Source organism: Oryzias latipes, chromosome 1 (genome assembly GCF_002234675.1).
Source record: "Oryzias latipes chromosome 1, ASM223467v1".
Taxonomy (NCBI): Eukaryota; Metazoa; Chordata; class Actinopteri; order Beloniformes; family Adrianichthyidae; genus Oryzias; species Oryzias latipes.
Genome location: NC_019859.2, coordinates 6,642,970 through 6,660,522, shown reverse-complemented (window position 1 = coordinate 6,660,522; position 17,553 = coordinate 6,642,970). Strand labels below are relative to the sequence as shown.

At 40.2% G+C, this 17,553-nt stretch overlaps 1 protein-coding gene across 2 annotated transcripts in view; it reads left to right on the top strand.

The window, feature by feature from the left end:
- The first annotated feature begins 13,783 nt into the window (after positions 1–13,783).
- Positions 13,784–17,553, top strand: part of vegfc (vascular endothelial growth factor C) — an 80,309-nt gene continuing 76,539 nt past the window's right edge. The window contains exon 1 of one of the 2 annotated variants that reach the window (XM_023958746.1): positions 13,784–14,090. In XM_023958746.1, the coding sequence (XP_023814514.1) occupies positions 13,989–14,090 (102 nt within the window). In that variant the 5' untranslated portion in view covers positions 13,784–13,988. The remainder of the gene's footprint in view (positions 14,091–17,553) is intronic. The other variant, NM_001278873.1, reaches the window with a different exon arrangement.

Below are 17,553 nucleotides of genomic sequence, written 5' to 3'. Positions count from 1 at the left end.
CCACCACACCTGAAAATAATCAGACAAAAAGATGCACAAAAACACAGAAGTCCCACTCTGATACAGAAATAATACATAAAACACAGCACAAACAGAACCAAACAAAACCAAATACGGCCACAGATGAAACAGGTGTGTACTTTACCTATTCACCTATTTTTATCTAATTTAACTTGAATACTGCACTGTTAAACTGATCCCCATCATGGGATTAATAATAAAATCTTCTATTCTATCTAAACAACAAAAAGCCTGGAAGTGAGTTTTCCCCCTGCACTGAGATTATGTCCAGTGATGAAAAGCCTACTTTAAGATAATGCCTATACCATTACACTGCCTCCACCAAAGGATGTTTCTCTATCTGTGAAGCAGTTAAGCCAGTGTTCTCCATATCTTCACCACACTTTGATGGGACAAACCAACCACAGTGGGCAGAATCTGGACTAATCTCTGATGTTTCTTAAATTCTTCAACATGTTCAGATAACAAACTGGCCTGATAGACAAAGGCCGTCATGCCGGTCTCCTTTGCAGAACAGTAAAATCAGAGATTCTTGCAGTCACTTTCTGAGCACAGTAGCAGAAGTAAATAGAAAAATCAACAAGCTCTTTGGTATTGGCAGACAAGATTTCCCAGATGGACTGCCACCCAAATCGCATAAATAAAACCATCCCTGCAAACCAACTGAAATTTTGTGTTTTAAAATCTGGCCTAAAAGTGACAAGAGATAACTTTTGTATAGATAAGGGAAAGCTTTAGGTGTATGTTTAAGTATGGAGGAACATATAATTTAAATAAATAAAAAAACACATTATGTGAGCAGGTCATAAAAAAGCCAAAGTGTTGATGCTGAGCCATAATGTGGTCCCTTTCTGACTCTGAAAAAACCCCCACTGTTTGTTACAACATCTGAAAAAGCCAAAGTGAAGCAATTATTTTCATATCAGCTCAAATTCCACAGGCGTCTGTGATTGCATGACAAAAAGCATAGCATTCCAATTAGAGAACACTGAAACACTGACACACAATGGAATGAACACACACTCTCAGACAGATTAGCAGTTAGTGTGTCGGACCTTGACCTGCTGTTTCTGGGGGGTCTGAGTTATTAGTGTTTAGATGTTCTGTGTACGTGTGTATGGGTGCTCCATTAATTGCCCAACTAAAAGGTCATTGTTGAGCCAAGGATTTGCTGTTTATATAACAAAAGGATGGAGAGACGAAGAGAGGGAGAACAACAAGCACAATTTTCTCCTGCTGGTCTGTCTGACTGCAGCACAGTCTGTGAGTTAAAGACTTTTAACTGTTTTCTATCAGGGGCATTAAATATTTCACATAATTTCGCTAATCTGAATGAATCCACAATATTTAAAATTCATAAATTTGTTTGAAGAACGCAGACTTTACATTAAAAAAAGAGGACTTAGATTGAGATCTATTAAATACCCACTCTGATGAAAAGATTTTGGGGTATTTTTAACATGGTCTTGTGGTATTTTCTGATGAAATTAAGAAATTTGAGCTCGAAATTGCATTTATTTATTCAAATCATTGTGAATCAGGAGCAGACAAAAAAATGCAGTTTTGAAGAAGAGCGGATCTGTGATGTAGAAAATTTGCCGGGGGGCCACAAGCTTCCTGCTCCAAGCTATCCCGCTCCACGCCAGAGGTCCTGCATTCAACTCAGAGGCAAATTTCAGATGAACCTCTACAGCTCTTCAGAAACTACGTCCTAGTAAACAACAAGCTTTTGGATTTTGGCTAGAAACGGTGTAATCATAAGTGAAAGACGGCTGAGAACCCTTCTACAATAGATCAGAAGATCATTGGAGTGGCTCTTTCAATAGAAATGGATTTCGTTCGAATGTTTTATGTCCTCCTCCACATAAGCATTGAGAATTTGAGACCATGACAGTGGACTACTGACAACTTGAAAAGATTCTGCATTGTTGACCCAATCTTTTCACAGTTTTTCCAAGATTTCAAAACCATCCATCTATCTTCCAAACCTGCTTGATCCCCTCAGGGTCACATGGATGCTGGACCCTATCTCCACTTCTTGTCATGTTCTCTGGTGCTGACAGACCTCCTGCAGCTGTTGGCTGTTAGGTCATTGGCACACTCTCTTCCCTCCTCACCAGACTAATCACCCTCTTCTGTTCTGAACTGCACATAATCCTCTGCTTCCCCACCAGTTTCCTGTAGCTCTTGGACCTGGTGCTGCCTGTGATTTTACAAAGTTTTCTGACTTTTGTTCTTGGACCTGGATTACCCTTTGAATTGTTTGCTGGATTAACCTCATCGCTAGCCTGTTCACCACTGTTCCTCATCTTGCCCTGAGTTTGCTGAATATTCACCTACACCTCTCGAGAACTCCAGGGAGACAAACCTTTTTGATATCTCCACCACATGCTAGGTGGTTTTATGATAAATTATTTTCTGTTCTTGAGCCTTTTTAGATTTGTCGGTCCTAAATTACAGTGTGCTTTCGGAGGAAGCAGTGTTTGAGAGGTTTTAAAACAAAGTTACAACAGTTTGCATGAGTAATGAGTGTATCCCATCCTTATCAAGAAGCTGTGACTGCTAAACTAGAGGACAAACCAACAGTGTGAAACTCAAATTGGATGAATGCAAAGAAAGAAATAATGCTCTTAAACTGGAATCTCCTAAATGAAAATCTCAGTCCATCCCTATTTTTGACATTCCAATGTCCAAAATCCACTTTGGGACGTTATTAGATTAACTATCATTACAGCTATTTTCCATTGCAATACTATTAACACCAAAGCTACAAATAAAATTGCATGCTCTCAGGTTTTGGGATTCTCTTATCACAATAAAATGATAATTCATAGATTGTATAAGTTATATTAATTTGGGGGTATGCAAGTATGACACTTTGTCCTGTTCAGGCCCTTTTTCCTTTTCTTAAGACGTTTATTTTCTAATTTAATGGTTTCCTTATTAATGAGAGATGCTTTAAAGATAGATTTGCTAAAGTTTCAGAGGTCATAACTAACCAATTCTTGGATTTACTTTCTTGCAACTCAGCCGTTTTCTTAACCTTGGAATAGACAGCTAAGTGGTCTTGTTAAAACCCAGAGATGAAGTGGGATTCAAAATAAGTACATTACTCTTTGCCTTCAAAAGAGGCTCACCTCCTTCTCAGCAGGGTAAAATATTAAGCATTTCAATTACCGTAAATTCCGGACTACAACGCGCAACCGATTACAAGCCGCACCCACCCATTTTCACGTGTTTAATTAGTTTTATACATACACAAGCCGCGTCAGAGTACAAGCCGCGCATGTGTTAGGCGATATTGTCATCCTGACAGATCACGGCCAGCATCCCAAAGTGAGTGCAATTCATTAGCACATTGTGGGTGGTGCCAGCTTTGCCTCTGGCTCATGTATTTGAGTGTATCGACATCTGTCAAACAGCATGGACCTCTATTCTGTTCACAAGTTCCTCAGTTATGGTGTTTTTATTTCATTTTTTTTTTTTACTTATTGACAATCTAGGTATCATACATAAAATTACAAACAGTAACCATATAATCAACATTACATCCCTCAGTTATGATGAGGAAATTTACATCCGCGATTCCCCATTTCCCATGAGTCTTAGGGGCTAAAGGCGGGGCCAATGCCGGGCTCGCCATTCTGTTGTACGTGTTTAAGAATGAGCAAGTATCAGCAGTGCATGGAGGGGTGAACGGGTACAGCTCTCCTTCCGCTTGTGTCGCGGCAGCGTTATGAGAGTAACAGGGCTGGTTAAAAAACACACCAGTAAAATACAGCAGCGGCGACTGAAAAGCGCGCGCCTCAGCGTGATACGCGCGCCTCAGTGCGGCGCGTGCGTCAGAATTCAGAAGCCTCTGCGCTCCGCTCCCGCCCCGCGCGCTCCTTGTCTCCCCTTCCTATCTACTCCGACACCTCTGGCCAGGGCGGCTTCAAGGAGGAGCACTTCGTCCCCATTGCGCCGGTGGATGGAGCAAATCGTTTCTGTGCAAAGCAATCAGACTTAATACTGTACGTTTTGTGTATGAGGGGCGGGTGCGTTGTTACGTGTGGGAGCCATCAGACTGCCATCGGCCCCGCAGCTCACACGACACCCAGTCTCCAGCTCACACGGAGGCTGCGAGTTTTTCAAAGCAAAATTCCGCTTTTACGGTTTCCTTAGAAACCGTAAATGGAGTGTAAATTCACTCCATGCGCTGTTCTCTCCGTCACGCAGCTGACCGGCTTTTCCAAACCCGTTGGTGACGGTGGATTTTTTTACGCTGCTTTTAACGATTGCTTTTAACTTGAAAGCTTCATCATATTGTAGCGGCGATCTGGTGCACGTTGAGTCTAATGGCACCAAAGGATTCTGGGATGCGGCTGGGCATGCGTGTTTCATTTTGTTGAACCATGACTGAAGTGTCTAAGACCTGAAGTCAAGTCCATGCTGTTTGGCTGCTTAGAGGTGTGTTGAATATAAATGCCTTGTGCTTGGTGTTAGATAAAGAATTCAAACTATTCACTGAGTCCGAAAGTCCGTACATGGCGGCCGCTAATTAAATCCATAAATCAGCCGCGTCACTGAATAAGCCGCAGGGCTGTAAGCGCAGGAAAAAAGTAGCGGCTTGTAGTCCGGAAATTACGGTATTACAATTGTGTAGACTTTACATGGGATTTTTTTTCTTTCTGTTAGACAAATGGAAGGAAAAAAATGTCATTTACTTTGGCCTAGAGTTTTCCTCTCACAGTTTCTGAGAAAAATTTACTAAGTTTTCATCTTTGCATTTGACAAAAGGAAAAAAAAATCCTAAAACTGAACACGGATGACAAAAAGAAATTGCTGTTTATAGTTTAGCTACAAACTAAAATGCCCACTTGCATTTGCTGCAGTTGTATCCCCATTAAGTCAAACTACTTACAAATACAAATGTCTAAATGTCAGTGAACAGCATCCTAACTTAAATGCGAAATATGATTGTTAAACATAATTATTAAAGGGTCTATGCAAAATCACCTCACAAGGAGCGAAAGGCGGTGAATCAGAGATCGAGGCATCGTACCTCCAGGTAGGAAAATAATTCAGGAAAATAACTATTAAGCAATGGAAAAGCATTCTTTAGTTGTGCCAAAGGTAATCAATTAAATATATGGACGCATAGGTCACTGTATACGTCTAAGAAAAGAAAAAGAACATGATCTTTTCAAAGAGCAAAGGCAAAAACACTCAAATGTGTTCAGAAAGAGATAAGAGACAAACGAGTTCTTGACTGCAACAGTGACATAAGGGCAAAAATGGTCAAAAGAACAGTCTACAGCGAAGAAGGTGTGATAAATGGCTAGTGTACTCATCGTAATGAGAAATTGACTTTTTGTTTAAAAAATGTAGAAAGGGCACTGCCTAATCTGGGATTTAGCATCAGAAAAATAATCTGGAACACATCGTTGGGTTCACATCTGAATGGCTTCAAAAAAGGTAAAGGTTTTGATGTGACATGGTAAAAAAAAATAAAAACATTTTTTTTTAGGATGGCCACGGTTTTCTTTTGGCAAATTGGATTTTATTTTTGGATGACTGAAAGTTTCATGCTTGAGAGTCTGTTCTCTCTCCCTCTGCTGTCAGCACTCTGTTATGCTAATTGCGTCACTCATTTCACCTGTGGCTTCCTCCCCTTAAATAGCTCTTGTAGTGCACCTGGTGCCAGAGTGTAAAGTGCGTGTAAGAGTTTTGCCCTATGCCCTAACTGTTTTTGTCTTTCTGGATTTGGATTTTGCCTGTTGGGCAAGAGTTGGAAGCTGATCATAATTCTATTTGGACCTCCTGAGCTAAAAGGCCTGTGAAAGCTTCTTCCTGGGACATTAGTCTGGAGATTCCTTCCATCAAGTGAGCAACCCCTTTTACCATGACGTTTCATAATTTTTATTTAGTCTTGATTAACTGCAAAAGTTATTGTCAAGACATGTCGATGCAGACCTTCAGTTTGTTGTGGCCATCTTCTTTTTCTACCTGTAAACTGTCTTATGTCTCTGGTTTCCAAACTTCTTCTATCCTAAATATGCCATACATTTTAAGTTGTTACTTTTTTCTGACAAATATTATACAGATAATTATCTTATTGGCAATTTTGCTTTACTAAATATTTAACTTCGACTTCAAATTTACATTTAAGGATCTATATAATGCAAAATAAACTTTTTTGATCTTTTAGGTGTATTATAATGTTCATTCCTCACAATAAAAAAACCCAAAGCGATATTTTGATCCATTCGCGCATCTCTGAGTATTCCTCTAAAACCCTGCTCCCTCCCAATCCATGAAAACGAGCGGGTTCTCACATTATGATGTAGATAAGTGAGGAACAGCCCCTTCCAGACAGAGTCTGCGCTTCCAGCACCACACAAACACCCACTTTCTCCACAGAGCTAGTGCTGATTGGCACAAAAACACTATCCTTTTACATGCACATGCACATCCATCTTTACAGAAGTTTGGATATTGTTTTTCATGGGTGAGACCCAAGCACCCTCTAGTTCAGTGTTTTTCAACCTTTTTGAGCCACGGCACACTTTAACCTTGACAAAAATCCCGCGGCACACCAGAAACCAAAAATTAAAAAAAAGGAGAAACTCTATAGTCTGTATTGATTTACAGCCCCTCCGCAATCTCACATGCATTTTTTGTGACAATTGTGACAGAAAAAGCTGGAAGCTCCAGCTGTTTTTTCTAAAAGACATAATAATGATGATTATGTGTGATGATTGATGTGTATTCGTTGTGGTTTCAAGACGTTTAACAACGTCGGCGTTTAACGAGACTTATTGTGCGCTAAGACACTGTCGCTTTAACACAATACAACATTGGAGATGTAGTGCAAACAGCCGCCAAACGCAGACAGACTAGTGTCTCGGGGCTTCATTGTTTTGTTCACATGTTCCACGGTCTGACACCAGATGCCGCGGAAAGCTACACCGCTAAAAACGAGCTTTAGCTGGTATTTTTGTTGGAACTAAGCGACTTTATGAGCAGAATCGGAACAAGGAAGTGAAGACTTTAGCCACTTCTGATTGGTCAGACTGATGATGTGTGATTAAGCCTCCAAGAATGATTGGTGGAGGCAGTTAAAGGGGCTGGACTTTTCCGAAAAAAGCTGAAGCTACGGCTAAATTGCGGTACTGTCATTCTTATCAAAGTGTCTTTAGTATAATCAAATAAACACAAAGAAAAATATTTTACGATCTTTCATATTCCTAACTACTCAGTGTTTTATCAGGGCCTGTTTGGATGAACACAGGGCTGATATCCTGGAGATGGTAAATGTTTTTACATCAGTGTATGAGAGCAATTTCCCACGGCACACCTGACAATCTCCCACGGCACACTAGTGTGCCACGGCACACTGGTTGAAAAACACTGCTCTAGTTTGACGTCATTAAATGGGTGGCACCCACAAGGAGCGAAAGGTGGTGAATCAGAGATGGAGTCTTCTTACTTTCAGGTAGGAAAAGAGCCCAGGATAATAACTAATATTTTATAATAAACCATTCTTTATTGTGTCAAAGGTAATATATTATATATATGTATTATTGATGCACTCAAGCAGCCATTACCACTCACCATGGAAATTTCCAATAGATAGTTTACTTGCTGCCACAGCCCTGCTGTAGGAGGGTCCAGAGGTCTCTTCAAGCTTCTCATCTATTTTGATAAAATTCGACTGAGACAATAAACATATTTTATTTTCCAGCTAAGTCTGTATCTTATTGGGATTCTGCATTGGTGTAACATAAAAATGTTGCTTGAAAACTGTGATGTAGCGTTTTAACCCTTTTCTCAAAACATTTTTTTCTTTTAGTTTAGGTGTATTTTTAGGATATAAGCAAACATTTTCCAACTGCAAAACACAATGACCTAAATCACAATAGACTGCAAAGCATTTCCTGTAACTCGTGTCCTTCAATAAAGGCAGCTCTTCGAAAAAGGAAAAATATGAAGAAAGCTAAATGAATCACAACTGAAAAACTGTCTTTTTCATTTTACAAAGTCCATGGACACACACAGTAACCCCCCCTTCCCACACGCACACAAATAAAACACAAGATTACCTTGCCCATTGTTGTTCGATTCCGGGAGACAAAAATGACCACAATGTGACTGGACTGCTGCATTACTGCAGCACACACACATATTCGCACACACAGTTTTTTTTTATTAAACACAGAACCATCTGATTTTTATCAGGTCTTAGAAAGAGACACTCACAAAGTGATCCAAAAGTTCTTTGCTCGCAAAGTCACATTTATTTTTTCAAATGTGTCATTGAACTTCAGTGTTTTTATTTTTAAACTTGCACTAAAGACGTAGTCAGTCATCAAAATTCCTAAATTCTGTGCTGGTAGCAATCAGGATGCTTTGGGTTTTATGGGTCTTGACATACCCTGTGGGCAGATTGGTCCCGAAGTGGTTTCTTCACTTTAAAAAGGCTCCTGGATCTGATGTTGACTGTTTTCTTTGAGGTTTGCAGGTTTTCCTGTCACTGTCTGCATGAGGTTTTCCTCAACTTCCTGCAGCTGTCTGAAAAGGTGTCTTTTTAAATTTGATACTGACTGAGCTGGTTCTGTCATCTCGTGATGGACTGGCAACTGCTGAGACCAAATCCTGCCTTTGCACTGACAGCTGAGATAGACTACAGCCGCTTTTGTAGCAGGTACACAGCATGGATACATGCTGTCCTAGAGAATCACATGTTGCCGGAGCTCACCACAGCTGACGGAGGGGTAAACCTTGAATGGGTTGACAGGTAATCTCAGAGCTGGGGCTAATAAAATGCTTCAGCAACTGTCTGAATAGCTGACTTCATGACAGAAGATCCACTATTTGTATAACTGAACGGCTGTATGTCTGCGAGAGTGGTCAACCACAAAGTAGCACCTCAGGGGACGGGGCATTCCCTGTTTCTCCTCAAGGCTTCAAGTACAGCAGTCTTTCCAGCTGCAGAAATACTTTCAGACTCTACAGTTAGTTGGATGTGTCTGTAGGAGAGAGGGCTTTCTGACATTCTGCTGGAGCCAGCTCAGACTAGGAAAACATAGACGGACATGGATCTATTTGTCTGCAGGTGGACACATGGGAATGGAGTGGAGCAGGGAGCTTGGGGCCCGCTAATTTTAGCACCAATGTCACTGCTTCAAACTTTTTTCAACTGCATTTTTGGTCTGTTCCTGGTTCACAACATTTTGAATAAAATGTCCTCCATCATGAGCAAATGGAGAACATATTTAAAAACACAATAACCATATTTTCATTGGAGTGGGTTTTTAAAAAGACCCGACAACAGAAATTCTCCTGGAGATTTGGTGCGCTTCTGTGTTTGGATCTCTCCCGAGTTCCATTTGTGAAAGCAAACCAAAGTGAGCAACAATTCAGAATTTATTTTGCACTCTGAAATCAGTTTATCTTAGTCCATTGCTCAGGTGTAAAAACAGCCTTTTACACAGTTGGAGCACCAACATTAAAGACAGCAATTTAACAAAAACCTCAAACTGATGAAAAAAAGTTTGGATTTGAGCTGATTTAGAAATTTTGCATTTATAAAATATTAAAGTTAAATCACCGATATGAACAACATTATTAAGTCTTATACCATGGTCTGGGTGAATACTCGATTTTGAATGGCTGTTGGGTGTGGATTAAAAGTGATAATCCACAGAAATATTGCTCACCTAAAAACATGTAAATTTAAATTTCCGGTCACACAGCTTACATATTCTTTATCACTGTGCTGGCTTCTTTAAAACAAACTTCTGCTTCATTATCTGGACAAAAACAAGCAATAAGAGGTAAACTTTCTCTCTGAACTGATGCTTTTCTAACTGATTGTTACGATCAATATATATTTTGCTTTCTTTAGCTGCCACAGTCGAGGTCAGTGCGGGCTCAGCTGGCTCAGCAGCGCGTTATGTTGCTGTGTCAACCGCACCACACCATTTATCCAATAGTCTGCTTTTTATGAAAAATGCAATCCAAACCGAAAAAGCGGGAACCATCTCCAGAATACTGAATGCACTTCATCTCCCAGCAACCCCAGCGTGCACTTCCTGGATGCCACACTCCTGACTCCCATTGACTCGATCACTCTTAGCATACGTAACCACTGCACTGAGCCCCACTCAGTGAGAAGTATTTGTGTGGTTCTGCCTTCATTACAGAGTGTTGTATGTGGATCTAATTTTCTGTTTCTGACTCAGTTTACCTACCGCCTGCCCCGACTCTCGCTCGGATCCTGACTAACCTGTCTCTTCTCTGATGCTTTCATGCCCGTTATTGACACCTTCCTGCCTGACCCTGATTTAGATTTGTGGACTTTCAGCTGAGCTAATAAACCTGCTGCACTTGGAACCAGTCTGTTATTGTGACATAACCATTCAGGCTTCCACATCGTGTGTTTATTTCTAATAATGCATACTTCGTTGGCCATTATCTATTATGTGACACATAAACATTATTCTACCAAAGCAGTTGATGCACTTAAGCAGGCTATGGAAAGTTCAAAAAAAGATCTACAAAAAGGGTAGGCAATAGCCCAGAAAATAAAGATTATACGTGAAAAAAGAAAACACAGGACCTGCATTCAACCTGATCTAGATCATGGCTGAAAAACAGAATGAGTGAATATTATTACAGAGCTGTTGCAGTTCAAAACCTTGAAATGAGTCCATGTTTAGTTAATATCTCCCTTTTCGCAATTTCATTCATGTCTTCAAATCTACGGCTATTGTCATGGTGACAAGTAATATCTAAACACCGGTAACTTGGACACCTTGACCTCTGAAGGCCATTCCAAAACTTCAAAGTGAGATAGAGATCTCTTTGATTCTAATGAGGCAAACTGCAGAAAAACACATAGAACATCAAACTACTTTCAGTCTGATTAAACCCATTTTAGAAAAACATAAAATACAAAGAATGATTGAGAAAACAAATGAAAAGTTCCTTTTAAATATTTGTAAACATCTGCTTTTATTCCTCTTAGAAATGTGGATTCGTGTTTGGATCATGTAAGTCCTTGGAAAGTTGACCGCACTGATGGATTTCACATACCGCAAATGTCTGCAAAGCATCCTTTTTCTCTTCTTTCGAGCCCACACATCCGTTTTCTCTAAACTCAAAGAGGCTTTCAGACCCCTGCGTGGTTAAAGATTTCCATTTCATTGCCGTGTGCATGAGTCAGAACTTTACTTTATCTTGAGGTCTGTTCAACAACTGATGATTTTTTTTTTTCAACATGTCAAGTCACTCCAGCTGAGCCTGCTCACCCTGTTGAGTGGAATGAGTAAGAATGTAAACCAAGAGTTCTTCTCTGAGTTGGACCTTTGTCATGAAAGCACAACTAGTGGCCTTTGGAATTTGAAATGTAATTGTATCCCATAGGTCTGTGATGATTCAAAACTGGCTTTATGAGTGGGCTTTCATTTGTTGAGGCTGAGCAGATGCTTTCATCAAACACCTTTAGGAAGCCCCTTGTGAAGCTATTGTTGGGAAAGTCCACATGTTGAACTCCTGCAATGACATTGCTGTTACGGGTGGCCGGCAGTGAAACCCAGGAGCAGGAAGGACTCAAACAGATCCAGGGAACTCTGGACACGAAACATGTAAGGTATGTGAAAAAACACAACTGTGTCTGATAATAGAAGAACCTAAGATGTCAGATCCAGGGAAGTCCAAGATTTAATAAGAAAAGATGCCATGAAAAGACGACAAAAATACAACAACCCATAAAGCTGCATTCACATCGCCCTCGGCAACACACTTTCAAGTGAACACGTCTAATAAAAAGTCTTTCGAGCGAAAAGTCTGCAGAAGGAAGGTGAAATTTGGAAAATCTTGAATGTGAAAGTTTAAAATCCTCTTTACTGGTTCCTATTCCATTGATTTAAACAAGCTCTCACTAAATGTTTGGATGCCCCAAACCTGTCCTCCTTTGAGACACCCGTTTAATGTTTGTCTTGGTTTTCTTATTGCACCTCCTCTGTACTCTGAGTGTGTAAAAAAACACTTGTGAGGAATCAAGCAGTTATTATCTTTACATACATAGATTATGAAGGTGCTTGATCTGGAAAGACGTCAGTAAACATTCATCAGCAAAGGACATTCAAGCCAGTAATGGTATATTGTTTCAAGATGGTTAATAAAGACAACGTTTCTTACCAAAATATTTCTCACGAGCATCACATGAATGCATGTGCACTTGTTTAAGATTCCTGTATCTTCACATTCAAAAAAATGACAAGCAATGAGAAATGTCAGTCTCATTTTTTTGCCGGTTGAAATAGAAGATGATCTCAATCTAATTTTAAGTTCATAGTTGGCCGTATTCGTAGTAATAGATATTTTGTGTTTGTTGGTTGTGGTTTTAATTTAAAGAAGAGTTTTGTGGTATTCTTTACTAACTGGAGAGTCTTTGTCTGCAGACGTCAGAGGCTCCATGAAACCTGCAAACATGTGCTTGCCTAGGTTTTGCATACAGCTCAAACTCTGTCAAACAAAACCAATTCAAGGCAACATTGCAACCTTTTCAGTCACTCTCTGATAAACATCACATTTAACATTTCCACCAGATTCAGCTTATGTTTCAGGACACATGATGAGCAAAGTCAGCCATCAACACTTTGGCCAAAGATCCCTGAAATGAATCTGTTATGAGACCTTCACTGTCAAATTTGGGCCAGCTTGGCATCCCTTAAATGCCTTCATACAGCTCCAAGATGGCACATGGCTGTGGCCAACTTTACAGATAATTCAATTTGGATTACTGAATATGATATCTCTCATTGTCAACACCAGCTTCCATGTCTTTGGGCTCCACTGAAATCTATCCCAATTGAAGGAATGATTTGGCCCACATAAAGAAAATAAGAAGGCACCAGAAAACTGTTTCCAAAAGTCCATTTGAAATCAGCAAATTACTTTTAGGACTGGAAAAAATCAGCAATGCTAGTAAGACACACCACTTTATTCTTAAACCATCCTAATATCAATCATTATTTTGATCAAATAAATACAATTTTTTTATTGTATTTATTATTGTCAATCAATCATCTGCACGGTGGAACAGTGGTTGGCGTTCTTGCCTCACAGCAAGAAGGCCCCCGGTTCAAGTCCTGGCTGGGGGACTTGAAGCAGAACATCAACAGGGGACCTTTCTGTGTGAAGTTTGCATGTTCTCCCCGTGCATGTGTGGGTTCTCTCTGGGGTTGTCCATAGGTGTGAGTGTGAAAGTGACTGGGTGTGTGATACGTGACCCTGTGACAGACTGGCGACCTGTCCAGGGTGTCCCCTGCCTTCACCCACAAGTGGCTGGGATAGGCTCCGGCAGCCCCGTGACCCCAAAAGGGACAAAACGCAAGAAGGTGAATGAATTAATTTTCACAATTTATTACAAAGCATCAGCCCATTAATATAAATATATATATATAAAACTATCACCAACCAATCAATCAATCACATATATAGAAAGTTTTATATCTTTTTTGTTCTTTTTATGTTGCTGTTGTTTTTTTTGGCCATGCCTATATCCGGCCTTGAATTGTGATGTTGAATTAAAGAAAAATGTCAAAACTGGGGTGTTGCGCAGCATTTATGGTGAGGTCACCAGGAAACTATCCTCTGGCTGCCTCCAACATTCCTCCCAGCCTCCCCTCTTCACACATGCGGGTGCTCTGAGGCTTTTATTGTGAAGGCGCATGCGGGCGGTTTTCCTGGAATCGTGCGCTCTTCATGAACGCCCGCAGTCTCCGCTGCGTCCATCCACACCAGGGTCGGTGCGCGCGCTGCAGGCTGGAGTCTTGCACCCTGATAGAGAGACAAAGAAGAGAGCTAGAGAGAGAGAGAGAGGGGAGGCAGGACGGCTCAGGCACCGTGGAGGGTTTTTTAAAATCCCCCGTCTTTATGGTTGTCGGATCATAAACACTCCCGGACTTCATATAAACATGCACCTACTGGGAATATCTCTTTTACTGGCATATCTGCTTTATTCCAACCTCGCCAGCGACTATTATGAAGACTACGAGCAGGAGCAGATGGACGAGCCGGTGAGTCCGCGGTGCGCTCGGCTTCTTTGCAGCCCGCAGCTGCAGCTGCTTGTTCTCATGAAACAGACAGACGCACCCCTTGAAGATGTGAGGCAGAACTATTACATGTTAAGTTCTGAGGGGTAAGGAGATTTGTGTTATCATTACTTTTTTTTTTTCAAACTACACATGGTAAAATAATTCTCCTCACTCACTGATCTGCAGGATCAGTTAATGATCATTTGACCTTCATTGTTCACAAGTTTGATCAAGTTTGATGCATAGATTTGGATTTTCTTTTGTAATGCGCTGTGTTGATCTGTCATATTCTCTTTGACATTTTCCTTAAATCAAAGGACTCCCAAACAGAAACAGCCAGTGTGTGACTGGGCTACTTTGTTGTAATTCATAATGGTTCCAAAAATGAGTTCAAGGAGATCAGTCAGTGCAATATTGCAACAAGTTCCTAATGAAAGTCTTGTGCTTTTATAGCACGGTTTGTTTTATGGCAAAAATGAAGACAAATCATTGAATAAAGCTTTCTGGCATTATGAGGTTTAGAGGACAATACCGTACATGTGAGATAAAGGCAGGGTCATTTTGTGGAGAACAAGTCAATGTGGCAACATTTGTGTAACGGATGAGATGAGACTCTAGAAAGTGCTTAAGTTGACCTGCTTTTGTTGTGACAGAACACTTAAAATGTTTTATAAAAACATCACAAATTTGGTTTAAACAAAAAAGAAATATATTTTATTTAGTCTTACTTAACATCTAAAAGTTATTGTCAAGACACGTCTACGCAGACCTCCACTTTGTTCTCGTCTTCTTTTTCTCCCTGCAGACTGTCTTCTGTCTTTAGATTCCAAAGTTCTTCTATTCTAATCATGCCATGCACTACAAGTTGTCACTTTTTCCTCACAAATATTATACAGATAATGATCTAATTGGCATTTATTCTTTACTAAATATTTAACTTCGACTTAAGATTTACATAAATGGGCCAATATCATGCTAAATCAAAATTTTGAGCTTTTAAGTGTATTATAATGTTCATTCCTCACAGAAAGAAACCCCAAAGCGGTATTTTGATCCATTCACGCATCTCTGAGCATTTCTCTTAAAACCTGCCTCTCTGAGCACCAGCCCCTCCCAATCCATGAAAACGAGCGGGTTCTCACATTCATACATATAAAAGTAAAAACTAGCCCCTTTCAGGAAGAGTCTGCACTGCCAGCACCGCCCCCAGGCTAACGCGAACACCCACTTTCTCCATGGAGCTAGCTGTGTTTGGGAAAAGCGCTATCCTTTTACATGCACAATGTGCACATCCGTCTGTACAAAAGTTTGGATGTTTTTGTTTTTTGTGGGTGAGACCCAAACACGCTCCAGGTTGACGTCATTACTGTAAATGAACGGCAACCACACAGAGCGAAAACCGGGGAATCAGAGATTGAGGCGTCTTAGATAGATATAGATAGATATGCCTTTATTGTCACTGTCCACTTGGACAATTAAATCACCATTACAGTGCAAAAACAAAATCTAACAAAGTATAATAAAAAAAAATCAATATGTACAATAGCTACAAAGTGTACAACGGAAGTGTGCAAATATGCAAAATGTGGAATGTGCAAATATAAAAATGTCCATAAGTGTGTGAACTTCCAGCTCGGGAAAATGACCATATTTAATAAAAAAAATCATTGTTTTGAGTGCTAAAGGTATTTTTTGCCATAAATACAGATATTGTGTACTATAAAGTAGTTAGGTTTAAATTTGGTAACAAACACTTAACCCCTCATTTATTTGACACAGAATGTATTGTATTGTTGAGATGAAAGTAATGTTACGTTTCTAAAAAGTTGTCTAAAAAGAGTAAAATGAAATCAGATATTGAGGTATTTGATATATTTCAGTTCATATTTTCATCAAGTTTTTTTTAACAGAGGGTCATAAAACTGCTTTTGATAAGCTGGAGTTTGGCCTTTGGCGTCAAGTGATGTTACAAACCAGGCAAAAAAACTACTAACGAATCAGGAAACACTTAAGCATTTTTACCATTTAAAAACAAAACTGGTTCCTCTGCTGCATTTTTTACTGACCTCTTACTCACACACAGGTTTTATTTCTTTTTTGTGTTTTGGATGAGTAAAATCTAAACCGGTGCCAGGAAGAGTCTCAGGAGAAGATGAAGGAGAAGATTGAGTTTTCCAGAATATGTGCTGTTCTTGTGAGGGATCATCTTCAGAGTCTGCACACACTCAAGTCCTTCAAAACCTTTAGGAGCTGCTGCTTGTCTGTTTTAACAAACGCTGGACGTCTGCGCCACTAAACAAGCCTTTCACAAAGGTTGGTGAAGAGACTGGATCGACAAAGACAGGGATAAAAGGGGGAACGTTACTTGGTTGCGAGTTTTGGGTGGGCCTTCGGGGGGTTCGGGATTAAGAAGGGGTATTTTCAAATTAGCTAGAGAAAAGAGCGAATAGAGACAGGTGTCACAGGGGTCAAGTGTGTGTGTGAGAGCCTTCCACAGAGGCAGGGTGAGGGAGGGGGGCAGATGAGCGCTAAACAGAGGCATTTGATCACAGAAGAGTATTAATTGGGTTGACCGGTTTCTCTCCTAACACTCTTCAAAGTTTTACTGGAAAACCTCAGCGGCTCATCTCTGCTGTTAAACCTCACGTAACATCAGGTGTCTGGGGATTAAGCATCTCGTGCACTAAACAGATTTTTATAGCAGCAGATTTGAGATAATGCTGCTGGGCATGCATGTGGACTAACTCACAGACCAAAAGAAAAGTCAGTGAGCCTAATTTTTCAAAAAGAGGTTCTCTAATGGTTTAAAGCTTTTTTTCGTTTTAAAGTTAGAAGTGGAAGCTCATACTGCGTAAATGTATTGGACTGCCACTTCTCTTTTAAATATTTTCCTCCAAGGAACCAGAAATACTACGGAACCCCTAAAGGGTCATTGAAGAAAACAAACAATTGAAGTAAAAAAAACTAACCGGTGCCAGTAAGTAACAGGTGCGCACAAGATCCCAGTTAGTATCTGGTCATTTGTGGCCTTTTGCACACTGAGGGATTTTCCCAAGTTGAGCTGATTGAGCTCATTTGAGTGTCACTTTGCTTTCGGACTTGTCTACAAAGAGATTGCAGCTTTGCTTCCTCCCCGTCACAATTATATCATCTCTGAAAGTCATCTTAAATGAGTTTTAAAGTCATGTGGTTTCTTTCAGCGCTGGGGTTAGAGCAGTTAAAATCAGGTTTTATTCAGGAAAATGTAAGATCATCCGGTAAACTCCATAGATATTGGTGGATGCATGCCAAGTGCGTTCAAAATGGGCTGCATGCAAGGATCAAGAACATGACCCACAGAGTGTTGAACTCTGGAGAGCCAGATGTCTGCATCATCGCAGTTATTTTGCAAAGTGTCCAAATTATATTTGGCATTTGGATTCTTACGACAAACTGAAGCCATTCG